Genomic DNA, 14,856 nt, shown 5'->3' with positions numbered 1-14,856 from the left:
ACATTGTTGCAATGTTACTATTTGGATGTATTTATTTATAAAATGTTATTTAAATTAATTTCACCAGATTTTACTTTTTTTTTATTTTAGAGAGAGAGAGAGCATGAGTGGGGGAGAGGGGCAGAGGGAGAGAGAGAATCCCAAGCAGACTCCACGCTGTCAGCGCAGAGCCCGACATGAGCTCAAAATCAAGAGCTGGACAGTCAACTGACTGAGCCACCCAGGTGCCCCCACCTGATTTTACTTTTCAATGCGGCTACTGGAAAATGTAAAATTACTTATGTGGCTCACATTTATGGCTCACATTGTATTTATACTGTACACACTATTGTGTGGAAGTTACCTCCAGGTCTCTGTTTTATACAATTTACAAAACCATCCATGGTGGCCATGTATCCTACACATACTATTTGGATTGCCATTTTTAAAGAAGTAGTGCTTAGCTCTGAAAGGTTAGGGAAGTAAAGAGTGGGTAGAGAAACTGTGCAGCAAACCTGTATGTGCAAGTTTACTGATACTCAGGAGTCAAGAGTTTCCTCTCCTAAAAAGGTCAGTATAACTAAATGGGATAGATTTTTCAGTTCAGCTTACCTCAGCTGGCAGCCTTCAGGAAGCAAGGGAGTGTAACTCGTAACCCAACAAGTTGCAGGCTTGGAACAGTTGACTTAATTAGGATGCTTTATCTGCAGCAAGCCTTTTAAAAATATGCTCTGCAAATCTGCAGATGTTCATTTGAGCTTTAAAAGTCGTTCATCATTACTTTCCTATCCTTGTCATTTATAAAATCTCTCCAGCTTTAATAAGTTTCACAGTAATAGGAAGACTTGTAAAACTTCTAAGCACTTGACAGCCATTAATGACTTTTCTGATCATCAAGGGAGTCAGATGTTGTCAGCTATATTTTACAAGAGACACTGTCTCAAGAGCTAGAATTAGAACTCAGAAGTACCTGCAAATTGACCCAGAATTTTCTCAGTCTAAAGTGAATCTGACTTTCCTTATAAGACGTGACTACACTAATTGCTAACAGTCTCTCACCATTCCTCTTCCTTCCCTTAAGAAGCCCGAATTTGCAGCATAAAAACCTAAAAGCCACTCCTGACTTTAATGGAACCAGACTGAAACCGTGAATGTAGATCTCAAATTTCTTTCCATGTGTCGTGCAAACGTCTAAGATTTCTACTTGAATTATGAGCGTGAGAATTCTGTGTAGGAAATGACAGTCCTTTCTGTTGCCCCCAGGTGAACGAGTTCATTACAGTGGAGATTTCTGGGCGCTTTGCCATAACCTTGGTCTACAAATGGCATCCCGAAAGCCTAAAGCTATCTCTGGCACCTATAAAATGCAAGTTTTTCCATCAAGGCTTACCTGAGGAGGTAGGTCCAGAGGTTTCTTTAATCATCTTCATGGCACCACCTCAGTGCAGACCAGAGGAAGAGCAATGCTGACTGATTTTAGATTCTTTCTTTTTTTTTTAATGTTTATTTTGAGAGGGAGTGACAGCAAGTGGGGAAAGGGCAGAGAGAGAGGATCTGAAGTGGGCTCTGCGCTGACAGCAGAGAGCCTGACGCGGGGCTCGATCTCACCGAGAGATCTACACGGGGCTTGTCCTAAGTGGAAGTTGGACACACAACCAACTGAGCCATTCAGGCATCCTTGATTTTAGATTCTTGCAGTATTTCCTGGTAATTGCTACAGTAAGGATGCTGGAATCTTGGCTAATTAAAAATCCTGCCAGGGCTGTTACTGGACATTACCTGTGAAGTAACTGGAATGAAGAGAGTTTAGAAGGGGAAAATAGACTTAGGAGAAAAATGAACACCTGGTTTCTTCTAAGGTCATGATTCCTAAGCTTCGGTGAATTAATTTTCTGTCTCCTATTTGGGTGAATTGTTTGCATTTATATAATCATGATTTCTTAAAATGGAGTAGGGTTCATATATTGTTTTTAACTAAAGCAAAACTAAATTGATTTAAAGTCACTATTTTTCAGCATAAGTAACATTCTAAAGACACTTGAAGATGAGCATTGCAAAAACTATGGCTCAGAAGAATGTTTCTTAATCACTTGACACTTGCACTAACTCTCTATTGAGGAATTTTATGCTAAAACTTTTGTCAAGAGATGAGACATTAAAACGTCAGTATCTCTAATATCGTGTAGTCAAATAATGGGCTAGCTTTACTAATTCTAATCAAACCTTTGAAGATTTTTAAATTTTGAGTGTGTTTATGGGAATGATACACATATTACAGAACATGTATGAACCTTTAATAAAAGATCTCTAGTTTTAGGGATGGGCATCAAAACTGTGTTGCTCTTGGTTATAGCATAGAAATACCATGCTTATTTCACATATGCTGAAGTTGTATAATTTTTGCCATAAATAAAGCCTTTACATGAAGCTATCTTGCCTCCTTGGTTTTTTATGACCATGTCCCCATCTGAAAAGAGCTTAATACTCTCTCTCAGCCATTCCCTGATGTCAACCCCATCTCCAAAGAAGCCATGGAGTTATTCAAGGCCTATAAAGTAAAGTGCAAACATATGAAATCTGCAACACAGGACAAAGATGTAAGTGTTAAACAGTCACTATTTTGATATCGCAGGCAAAGGTAACTTTTAGTTTTCATATTATTCTAGAGTTATTTTCCTTTTCCGACATATGCTGGATTTGTTATAAAGAGCTGAAGAGTCAAGCAATTGCACACAGATGGGCCTGTTTGTATAGTTACTGGAAGGAGCATAGAATGACTTTTGTTGTTTGTTGGTGTTTAACTTTCCTTAACATCTTAGCCATTTTTAAGTGTAGAGTTCAGTAGCTTAAGTTCACAATTCACAGTGTTATGCAGCCATCACCACCATTCATCCCAGAACGTGTTCATTTTGTAAAACTGAAGCTCTGTACCTAGTGAACAACAGCTCTGTTTACCTCCCTCTCCCAGCCTCTGACAACCCCCATTCTACTTTCTATCCCTATGAATTTGACTATTCTAGCTACCTCACATAAGTGGAATCATACAGTATTTGTCCTGTTGTAACTGGCTAATTTTACTTAGCATAATGTCCTCAAAGTCCATCCACATTGTATAAGGTGTCAGAATTTTCTTCATTTTTAAAACTGAATAATATCTCATTATACCACATTTCATTTATCTATTCATGTGTTGATGGACACTTGGATTGCTTCCCTATTTTAGCTATTGTGAATAATGCTGCTATGAACATGGGTGTATAAATATCTCTTTGAGACCCTACCTTCAGTCCTTTCATATTTGTTTCCAGAAGTGGAATTGCTGGATCATATATAACTACATTTTTAATTTTTTGAGGAACCACCGTACTGTTTTCAATAGCAGCTGCACCATGCAACATTCCCATTTGCGGTGCACAAGGATTCCAGTTGTCTGTATTCTTAAAAATACTTGTCATTTGCTGCGTTTTTTTTTAATAGTAGCCATTTGGGGTGCCTGGTGGCACAGTCGGTTAGGCATCCCACTTCAGCTCAGGTCATGATCTCGTGGTCCATGAATTCGAGCCCCACATTGGGCTCTGTGGGGACAGCTAGGAGCCTGGAGCCTGCTTCAGATTCTGTGTCTTCCTCTCTCTGCCCCTCCCCCACTCACGCCTCTGTCTCTGTCTCTCTCTGTCTCTGTTTCTCTCAAAAAGTAAATAAACGTTAAAAGAATTTTTTTTAATAAAAATAAAATAGTATCCATACTATTGGGTGTGAGGTGGTGTATTTAACTTTTTAAAAATTAACTTTATTTAAAAATGATTTGTTTATAGTTTTATAAAATGCATCCACTTTTAGTGTATACTTTGATGAATTTTAACAATATTTAGTGGTCCATGAAATCCTGAATCTAGAAATCCTTGTTTCTCAAGGAGGCATTAATGGCATTTGGGGCGGGATAATTCTTAGTTGTTCAGGACCATTACAGAATACATCCCTGACCCCCACAAACTAAATGCCTGTTGCGCCATCAGTCAAAAGGCCCATGCACATTTGTGAATGCTCCCAAGGTACTCACTTGATTTGAGAACTGTTTCATATTATAATTATTCCTGGGGGAATATTTGGGCATATGGTATGGGGAGATCAATCATCAGATTATTGTGAACCAACACTTAAGGGGCAGGTAGAAAGGTAGGAGGAGAACCATGTTACTGTGGTGGACATGGTAAGATCCATGTCCTTTCCCCTCCCTCTTGTATGACAGATTCTGTACTGCTGGGTTTGGAAAACTAAAAACTGTATTTCCAGACTCTCTTGCAGGTGGATTTCTAGATGCATACTAAGCCCTATTAATTAGATGTATTCATATGGGATTTGGAAGATGGAAATAAGCAGAAACCATTTTCTTGCTTTTGCAAACAAGATCATGGAGAAGTTGGGTTTTCTCACAGCAGCACTGTATTATCTAGTCACTAGCATCATAGATAATGAGACACAATTGTGGCAGCTTCCTGGTTCTAACCTCGCAGCTTTAGTAGACTGTTCCAGAGCCCCACAGCTCCAGTGACACTTCCCTGACCACACCTGCCTGATAACAGGTGGAGGCAGTACCTCCCCTGGTCAGTCAGTTGGTATTCTGAGAACAGCTGGAGACTGCCATTTCCCCTCTTTTGGTGATTTTATAATCAGATACTTACAAAAGGGCTAGAGAGTTTTCTGTTTCCTACAATTGATAATAACATACAAAACAAAGTGAATTTCAAAATGAGGGAGGGGTTATAGAATGAGCCTTTGAGAGTAGCCAAACAAATGAGAAATAAAAAGCATCCATTGAGTTTGTCTTAGGAGGATCAACAGTGACTTCAGCAAGAATGATTTCAGGGTACAGGTGGAAGTGAGAACCTTTTTATAGTGAGCTGAAGAACAGATACCTGAAAATGTAGAAACTTTTATGCTATTATTGGCATTTTCTCGTGCTTTGGATTTGTATAGTATGAGAAAAGAGGAGTGGGTGCCCCAAACCTATGTTTTAGGCCCTTGCTCTCAAGCTTTCCTAGACCAGTTAACTTCTTAAGTGTCAAACCACTTAACTGCTCACTCTGCACTGGGGCAGCTTTCTGCCATCCCAGATGATAGTCACAATAGTCCAGATTCTTCTTCTTCCTCATTATGGCAAACTTAGCAGCATCCTTGTGGTTTGGTTTTGGGGTGTTCTGGATGGGAACAATCTGACAAGCTTGCATTGAGGTGACATGATCTCTTGTATGTGGAGCCCAAGTCTAATTTCCACTATTTGTTCTGCTAGATCCTTTTGGAGTGTCTCCCTCTCCCCATAATTCCCATGCCTCCACTACTCGATGCCATGTAAGAAGGCCCTTGCTGTTTTCTGTCTCAGATGGAGGAATGCAAATCCACACCCTCTGGTCCAGGCCTCTATAGCTTCTCTAGCCTAGAGTTGGATGATCTTCAGCTCTTAAGTTTCCAAGAGAACTTGGTACTATTAAACTGGTGATCATTTATTAGTTACTTACTATAAAATAATATTTAGAAATGATGCTGTTTATAATATTTATAAATTGAAGTGTGCTTACCATCATCATTTTCCAATATAAAAAAATTCATGGTCTTTGGTTTCTAGGGGAAGTAGTATCACAAAATCCCTTTGATATTCATAGAATATTGTTAAGTGTGTGGGGGGGGGGGAATTAAATGATGAAATAGTATGATCAAAAGTGGAACCAGACAACACAAAGAAAAATATATTCTTTTTTTAAAAAGAAAAATATATTCTTATTATGTATTTTATTTATTTATTTATAATTCTTTTAATGTTTATTTATTTTTGAGACAGAGACAGAGTGTGAACAGGGGAGGGGCAGAGAGAGAGGGAGACACAGAATCTGAAACAGGCTCCAGGCTCTGAGCTGTCAGCACGGTGCCTGATGTGGGGCTCAAACCCATGAACCACAAGACCATGACCTGAGCCGAAGTCTGACGCCCAACCGACTGAGCCACCCAGGCGCCCCTCTTATTATGTATTTTAAAAGACTAGAAGGATGTATGCCTAATTTGGGGGGGTTGAGTATATTACTTTTGAAATAAGAAAAAAATATTTTTGAAATGTGTGAAGTTCCCACAAAGATGAAACATTATGAGTAATATTACCAAGGAAAATCAATCGGAAAAAAATTGTTATTGCAGTTCTGAAGGTTTGACACCATAATTTATATTCATTTCTTTCATGAAGCCTACACTTTCCAAAGACTTAGAACGAGGACACCTTCTTCTCAAGGCACGGAACGACTTCTTGTGTTACTTTCTTAATAGAGAACTGATATATTTATCTCTCGCATTCACAAATAGCACAAAATAATCAACAGAGTCCCTTTTTGTAACTTCTCTAAATAACTCCTACAATCAGCAATTTTCCCAGATATCCCCTCCCTCCAAAATAAATGTTCAAGTTCGTGCAAGCAAGAATAATGAATCATCTTTTCAACTGTGACAACTTAGTCCTTTTTCAAATCTTTCTGAAAGATGAGTTCTTTTGTTTTTTAGATGTTTCATATGCTCTTTGAATAGTATTTCCAGAGAAGAATGTTAAGGTATGACCTTTCAAAGATTTATTTTTGTTGTTTAATTTCTTCCCAATAATTTGGGTTTTCACATGAATGGTTGATGAGCTAACTCTAGCATACCAAAACACCAACAATTGTTAACAAGTGTACTGTTGAGTTTCCTACTTTTGAAGCTGTACACATAATTCATAGACAGATGTCTGACACTTTTGGGAATTATTTGTTTCCATCAAACATTTCTTGCAACCTGCTTTCTTTGTGGCCTGACATGAAAGGCAAGCTGCTTTCAACTTCTTTACCCTTCACAGGTTCCTCACTCTGCCCAGTATGTTTGCAAATTAAACTAATCTTGAAGATTAAAAAAAAATGAATTGGGAAAATGTATTTAAGATAGAATGAATGATATGAATCCAACTCCACTGAAAAATCCCGGTAAAAAATGAAATAGAGGGGTGCCTGGGTGGCTCAGTCAGTTAAGCACCTGACTTGATTTCTGCTCAGGTCATGATCTCACAGGTGGTGAGTTCAAACTCTGCACAGAGCCTATTTGGGATTCATTCTCTCTCTCTCTCTCTCTCTCTCTCTCTCTCTCCCCCTCTCCCTCTCTCCCCGTCTCCCTCTCCCTCTCCCTCTTTTACTCATGCATGTGCATAAGCACATGCACGTGTGCTCTCTCTCTCTCTCTCTCTCAAATATAAATAAATAGGGGCACCTGGGTGGCTCAATTGGTTAAGCGTCTGACTTCAGCTCAGGTCATGATCTCACATGAGATCAAGCCCCACATCCAGCTCTGTGCTGACAGCCTGAGCCTGCTAAGGATTCTCTCTCCTCCTCTCTCTCTCTGCACCCCACCCCCAACTCTCTCTCTCTCAAGCAAATCTAAATAAATAAATAAAACATTTAAAAAATGAAATAGAAATGTGTGATACATAACCTATCCAAAGAATGTATAACTGAATGAAACAAAAATATTGATAATCCAGAAATGCCTATTGCTCCCTCATCTCCCTTTTTTAATCTCATTGTAGGCAGAGATAAGGAGCCAAATAGAAATAAAGGCATTTATTATTTTAAAAAATTTTTAATGTTTATTTATTTTTGAGAGACAGAGACAGAGCATGAGGGTGGGAGGAGTAGAAAGAGAGAGAGGGAGACACAGAATCCGAAGCAGGCTCCAGGCTCTGAGCTGTCAGTACAGAGCCCAACGTGGGGCTCAAACTCATGTGCCATGAGATCGTGACCTGAGCCAAAGTTGTACGCTTGACCAACTGAGCCACCCAGGCACCCCACTTGAAATTTTTTTTAATTGAAGTATAGTTGACATACAATATTATATTAGTTTTAGGTGTATGACATAGTGATTTGACAATTATATACATTATGAAATGCTCACTGTAAGTGTAGCTACATCTATCACCATACAATACAGTATTATTGTCTATATTTCCTATGTTGTACTTTTCATCCCTGTGACTTATTTATTTAAAACTGGAAGTCTGTGGCTCTTAATCACCTTCACCTAAATCAAGGTATTAATTGCTGAAAGAACAGGCTTCACTAGTAGAGCTATATTGGAGAAGCTGGATTGTAGGTAGTTTGGACCTGAGACTCCCTAAATTGAAGAAAACCAGTTACCTTACCCATCAAAGTGCAAGCTGGAAAACTTGAACAGGGGAGAGACATGCCTGTTGGTAGTCTTATCACACAAGGATTGGATATACAAGGAAAACTATATAAGAAGTGGTCAATGAGAGCAATCAATGTAGCCAATGGGGAAAGGTGGTCTGGTGTGGCAGAATTTCACCTGCCCTCCCTGGCTGTGAGAAAGGCACATAGCAAAAAGGCACCACCTTCTGATGTCTTCCCTATTTGTTTCAGAGTCTTTCTGTCACACTGCTTCAACAAAGTCTTTTTCATTTTAGTCACAGGCATTGCCTGAACAACATATTATCTTTAAAACTGTTGGGGCGCCTGGGTGGCTCAGTTGGTTAAGCGTCCGACTTCATTTCAGGTCACGATCTCACAGTCTGTGAGTTCGAGCTCCGCGTTGGGCTCTGTGCTGACAGCTCAGAGCCTGGAGCCTGCTTCAGATTCTGTGTCTCCCTCTCTCTCTGCCCCTTCCCCGCTCATGCTCTATCTCTCTCTGTCTCAAAAATAAATTAAAAAAAAAACATTAAAAAATAAAAAATAAAAAAAACTGTTGAAAAGGTGCCACTTTAGAAAATATGGTCAGTTAAGTAACTATTGTCTGCTCTTCCATTAGCTGAATTCTGTCTTTCCTTGTAAAGAGCAATGAAAGGATGGAAGAAGAAAACAGACATGCCCATCCTCATAAGACATCTTGAAGAGAAGAGATGAAGGACCCTTCTTCTATGGAAATCTGAGGAGATGGAGATAAGGTCTTCACTTAATAAAAAAATTGGCTGAGCTTCCAAGAAAATTAAAGAACAGATAGTCTTTTCAACAAATGATTCTGGGAAAACTGGATATCCATGTGCAAAAGAATGGAATTGGATCTCATCCTTAAACTATAGACCTAAATGTTGGAGCTAAAACTCTGAGAAGAAAACACAAGTGTAAATATGCCCGATCTTGGATTAGACAGTGGTTTCTTAGATACCACACCAAAGCACAAGTGAAAAAAGAAAAAAATAGATCAATTGGACTTGATAAAAATTTAAAACATTTGTGCTACAAACAATACCATCAAGAAAGTGAAAAAAACCCTCACAAAATGGAAGAAAATATTTGTAAGTCATATGTCTGATAAGGAACTTGTGTCCAGAATATATAAAGAAATCTTACAACTCAATAATAAAAAGGAAAATAATACATTTTTTAATGAGGAAAAGATCTGAATAGACAAGTGTCCAAAGAAGATATATAAATGGCAAATTAGCCCATGAAAAGACATTCAACAAAATTAGCCATCAGGAAAATGCACATTAAAACCACAATGAAATACCACTTCACACTCATTAGGATAGCTAAAATTAAAAAGACAGTAACAATTGTTGGTAAGCATATGGAGAAATTGGAACTCTCATTCCTCACTGCTGGTGAGGAATGGTACAGCGACTTTGGAAAACAGCCTGGCAGTTATTCAAAAAGTTGAATATGGAGTTACCATATGACTCACCAATTCTACTCCTCCGTAAAGAAATAAAAACATGTCCACATAGAAACTTGTACTTAACAGCATTTTTCATCAATTTATGAATGGATAAAGAAAATGTATTATATTCAAATAATGGAATAGTATTCAGCCATAAAAGAGAATGAAGTACTGATACATGCTACCACATGGAAGAATCTCGAAAACATTATGCTAAGTGAAAAAAGCAGGTCACAAAGGATGACAGATTTTTTTTTTTAATTTTTTTTTGATGTTTTTATTTATAGGATGACAGATTTTGTATGATTCTATTTATATGAAATATACAAAACAGGCAAATCTTTGGAGGCAGAGGGGAGGTTAGAGGTTGCCTAAGGCTGGAGGGCCAGGGAGAAATAGACTCTTAATTGGTACAATATTTTTGGATTGTGTGTGGGGGGGATACAAAAATACTCTAAAATTAGATTATGAAAATGATTGCACAACTCTGTGCAACTCTGTGAATATACTAAAAACCATTGAATTCTATACCCTAATTGGATACATGGACTGATATGTGAGTTATATCTCAATAAAGCAATTTTTAAAAAATATGGCTGTATAGCAGAAGAGATATTCTGAGAAGCCTTTTTACTGCAAAACACCTGTAACTGAATACATTATAACTAATAAAAATTCTAATGCATTACCAAATTCACAAGAAAGTAAGGGACATTGTCTTATTATTTAATAATCTGTACATGTGAAATGAAATTATATGAAAAGCAACAGAATAAAAACACCAAAATCAGAATAGTACAAATACTTTCCCTTGTGGGGAAGAGGGAAATACAAATGGGGAGGAGTTCACAGAGAGCTAAAGTTTAATTTCATGGATAATGTTCTGTTTATTTAGCTGGGCAGTGGGTAGATGAGTGTTCCTTTTACTATTCTTTATACTTTATTCTCTAAATTTTATTTCTAAAATACACACATACCCTGTAAAACATGACATTTCTGTGCACAGGAAGATCAAAAGTAAAAATTTAGAGTGAATTTAATAAAAAGTCAGGCTTCAGCCAATTTAAATCACTTTATGGAACTATGAAGCTTCTTCGTACTTGACCCAAAGCAGCAGCTATATACTTCATTTCCTAAAAAGCTTCAGGGAACAATTTGACTTTGTCAGAATTAAAATCTTTGAGTGATACCAGAAAGAAGATGAAAAGACAAGCCATATAAAGGCAGAAAATATTTATAATATACATATCTTACAAAGGACCAACACCCAGAGTATATGAAGAACTCCTACAACTCAATCATAAAATAATAAGACAGCCCAATAAAAAATGTGCAATAGATTTGAAAAGACATTTTGAAAACTAAGATACAGTTGACCAAAAAGCATGTAAAAAAAAGAAATATATGCAACATCTCCAGTCATCAAGGAAATGCAAATTATAACCATAATGAGTTACCACCTAATGCCCTTTAGAATGGCTATAAATGAAAGATTGATAATACCATGTGTTACCAAGGACATGAAACAACAGGACTTTCATACATTGCTGGAGGAAATGTAAAATGGTATAGCCAATATAGAAAATTTTTAGCATTCTTTTTTTTTTTAATTTTTTTTTTAACGTTTATTTATTTTTGAGACAGAGAGAGACAGAGCATGAACGGGGGAGGGTCAGAGAGAGGGAGACACAGAATCCGAAACAGGCTCCGAGCTGTCAGCACAGAGCCCGACGCGGGGCTTGAACTCACGGACCGTGAGATCATGACCTGAGCCGAAGTCGGCCGCTCAACCGACTGAGCCACCCAGGCGCCCCGAAAATTTTTAGCATTCTATAAAATTATACCTACTGGGTGACCCAGCAATTCCATTCCTAGGTATTTATTTACTCAAGGCCAGCCATCTATTTTCACATAAAGACTTCTACATGAATGTAGCATCTATATTCATAATTTTAAAAAACTGGAAACAACCCAGACATCCATCAGCTGATGAATGATATATATATACAATGGAATATCACTAATAAAAAGGAATGAGTCACTGATACACAAAAACAGATGAATCTTAGAAAAAGTATGCTGAGCAAAAAGAATCCAGAAATGAAAGACTGTATACTATATGACTCCAATCATGTGAAACTCTAAGACCCTCTGGGTCCGGGGGGAATTGCTTACAAAGGGGAAGGAGAGAAATTTGGGGGGTGTTGGAAATGCTCTAGATTTTGATTATGGTGGTGTTCACATTTGTCAATACTCACCAAATAATACACTTTAATAGGTGCTGTTTATTATATTTAAATTATACCTTAAAAAAGTTGATAAAACAAAAAAAAATGTCAAAAAAGAGGAAGGTTCAGCATAGGGTCAAGTAGAAGAAGAGATCTGCAGAAGAGTCTCACTTTGAACATCAAATGGATACAGCAAGCAACATGAATTTGAGAGGACTGGAATATGTTGCCAAATCATCCAATTATGAGCCCTTATTCTTTGAAATGGTACAGAAAGGGGAAATGCAGGGTTTATTTTTTTTCATGTTATTTTATTCATTTTTATCACCTATTTGTTCTTCTGTCTCAGTCTGTTATACAAACTCAAAGAAATAATTCCTCCGGAGTCTATGTTCTTGTGAGAGAGACAGGATGTTTTAGAACTTTTAGGTTCATGTGTTACCTCTTTGGTAACACATTTACTAATCATTTGAAAAAAATGCTTCTTTCTCCTTCTGCTTTTACATTTTCAAAAATGTATTTCTCACAGATGTTGGTCATGCCTGTGAACTATCTCATTTCATCAATTCCATTTATCATCTTCCCTTGTTAGCAAATTCTGGTTTTTAGCAACTCTTGGGGAATTTTGCCAATCTTATTCTATTAAAAGAAAACCTCTAAAGAAATTTGCTTTGCTTGTAATTAACCAATTCAGTAAACATGTGATAGGGAGAAGTTTTCAAAAGCGAGGAACCAGGGTGAAAGGTTTTGATGTCTAAGAGATTTTTGTGAGTAGAAAAATGCAATCACTTGGTTTTGAAATTAATATTCATTTTATTAAAGTGACCTATATAAAAACCCAGTTTGCATTAAGGTTTAAGGCTATTAAAAATCTAATTATTTTATCTATAAACTCTACTAAAATAACAATTGTCCATGTTCCCAGAGAGACCTGCAGGCCTGGGGCCCCTCCTGTTCCCCTTCCATTTGGGTGCACGAAGAAGACCCCGAGACTGGGCCAGTGCTTCAGGGCCAGAGAGGAGGAGGTGGGAGAGGCCTCCTGCCCCTCAACCTGTAAACACAATAAAATTGTCGCCAGCAAAAATAAATAAATAAATTAATTAATTAATTAATTAAAATAAAATAACAATTGTCTTTACCTCTTCTTAATTAATGTTTGATTAACTCAAATTGAACTGACTATAGTTCCAAATTAGACTCACATACAACTTAATGAAAAACAATCTCATATATTAAAATTTTTTTAATGTTTATTTTTGAGAGACAGAGAGGGACAGAGCATAAGCGGGGGGGGGGGGGGGGGGCGCAGCGAGAGAGAGGGAGACACAGAATCTGAAGCAGGCTCCAGGCTCTGAGCTGTGGGCACAGAGCCCAATGCGGGGCCCAAACTCATGAGTCGTGAGATCACAACCTGAGCAGAAGTTAGACGCTTAACCAACTGAGCCACCCTGGTGCCCCACAATCTCATATATTTTAAAGTGTTTATATTTTAATATATCTTGCTCCCCTTTAAGTACCTCAAATGCATATTTATAACACTAAGCAAAATATTCTCAAGTTATTAATTTTTGTAAAGCAAATTAAATTGGGGGGAATCTCAAGTTCTCTTAAATATTCTAATTATATTTTTGAACTTAGTCAAATTATCTTCAACTTTAAAACTTAATAATCACAAGTCTAAAATCAGTTGATTCAATTTAAATTGAAAGCCCAAGAGTCACCTTAGATTCCCTAATTTACCAAAATTTCTTTAATATTTCAAATGTAACAAATACACAATATTATCCCAATGATTCAAAATTCACTTATACACATTAAAGTTTCAACATTGTCAGATTACTTTATCTCTCTATTTGAATTCTAAACTTTTCTAGGGATTATTTAATCCACCAAATTTTTGAGACTGATACTCAGGACCTAAGACATGTTTTCAGGTAATTTTTATCAACATCTCAGGTGGATTCTCTCAGTCCTTTTTAGAGTCATTATAACAAGGGAGTTCAAGCCTGAGCCCTTCAGATAGAGTTGATTTTTCCCAGGTTCAAATTAAAATCTCAACTTTATTATCTGATTTCTGTAGACCAAATTTCTTAAAACTCTTGCTCCCCACTTCATTAAATTCTTCATGTCATTGAATTCTGTACTTTCTTCAAATTCTTCCTGGATAAAGGGCAGCTGGGGTACTCAATCAGTCAAGCGTCCAACTTTGGCTCAAATCATGATCTCATGGTTTGTGGGTTCAAGCCCCATGTCAGGCTCTGTGCAGACAGTTCAGAGCCTGGAGCCTGTTTCAGATGCTGTATCTCCCTCCCTCTCTGCCCTTCCCCTCTCATGCTCTGTTTCTCTGTCTCCCTCAAAAATAAACAATTAAAAAAACAAATTCTTCCTAGGTTCTGCTCATGTTTCATATCTTCATCAGGCTTGTTATAACACACTAAAATTAAGCAAATGACAACTGGATAATGAGTTAGGTATACAATTATGTACATATTTTATATGTAAATATGAAAATGTCCATATAATTATGTATACTTAATTAATATATATATAACTGAGTTATCAACAATTTTCCTAGTCACATAAGCTCATCCAAACCTAAGTAACTATATACCCAATTATTGTGAAAAGATCACATATACTTCTCACTATAACTATATATTTTAAAGTCTAATAGCCTCATGATATACTTCTTTGAAACTTTCTTCTGCTAATTAGAAACTCAATGTTACAAATGTTAAATTTCCTACTTAAGCTTTTGTAACTTTCTGTGCTTCTAACCATGCCCTTGTGCTGTGTTGTAATTGTTTTGTTTTCATTTTAATATAGCTGACACACAATGTTACATTATTTTCAGAGGTACAACATAGTGATTCAACTTCTCTATACCTTATGCTATGCTCACCACAAGTGTAGCTACCATCTGTTACCATACAACCCTGTAACAATATCATTGACTATATTCCTTATGCTGTGC

The 14,856-nt window shown here is 37.1% G+C and overlaps 1 protein-coding gene across 3 annotated transcripts in view; it reads left to right on the top strand.

Moving 5' to 3' along the window:
* The window catches only part of LOC122224943 (uncharacterized protein C3orf20 homolog), a 191,042-nt gene that overhangs the window by 67,184 nt on the left and 109,002 nt on the right, over positions 1 to 14,856 (top strand). For all 3 annotated transcript variants that reach the window (XM_042947397.1, XM_042947396.1, XM_042947395.1), the window contains 2 exons: positions 1,243 to 1,377; positions 2,475 to 2,576. In XM_042947397.1, coding sequence (XP_042803331.1) covers positions 1,243 to 1,377; positions 2,475 to 2,576 — 237 coding nt within the window. The remainder of the gene's footprint in view (positions 1 to 1,242; positions 1,378 to 2,474; positions 2,577 to 14,856) is intronic.

Source organism: Panthera leo, chromosome B4 (genome assembly GCF_018350215.1).
Source record: "Panthera leo isolate Ple1 chromosome B4, P.leo_Ple1_pat1.1, whole genome shotgun sequence".
NCBI classification, from domain to species: domain Eukaryota; kingdom Metazoa; phylum Chordata; class Mammalia; order Carnivora; family Felidae; genus Panthera; species Panthera leo.
The sequence above is the reverse complement of the archived record's forward strand: the minus strand, read 5'-3'. Positions and strand labels throughout refer to the sequence as shown.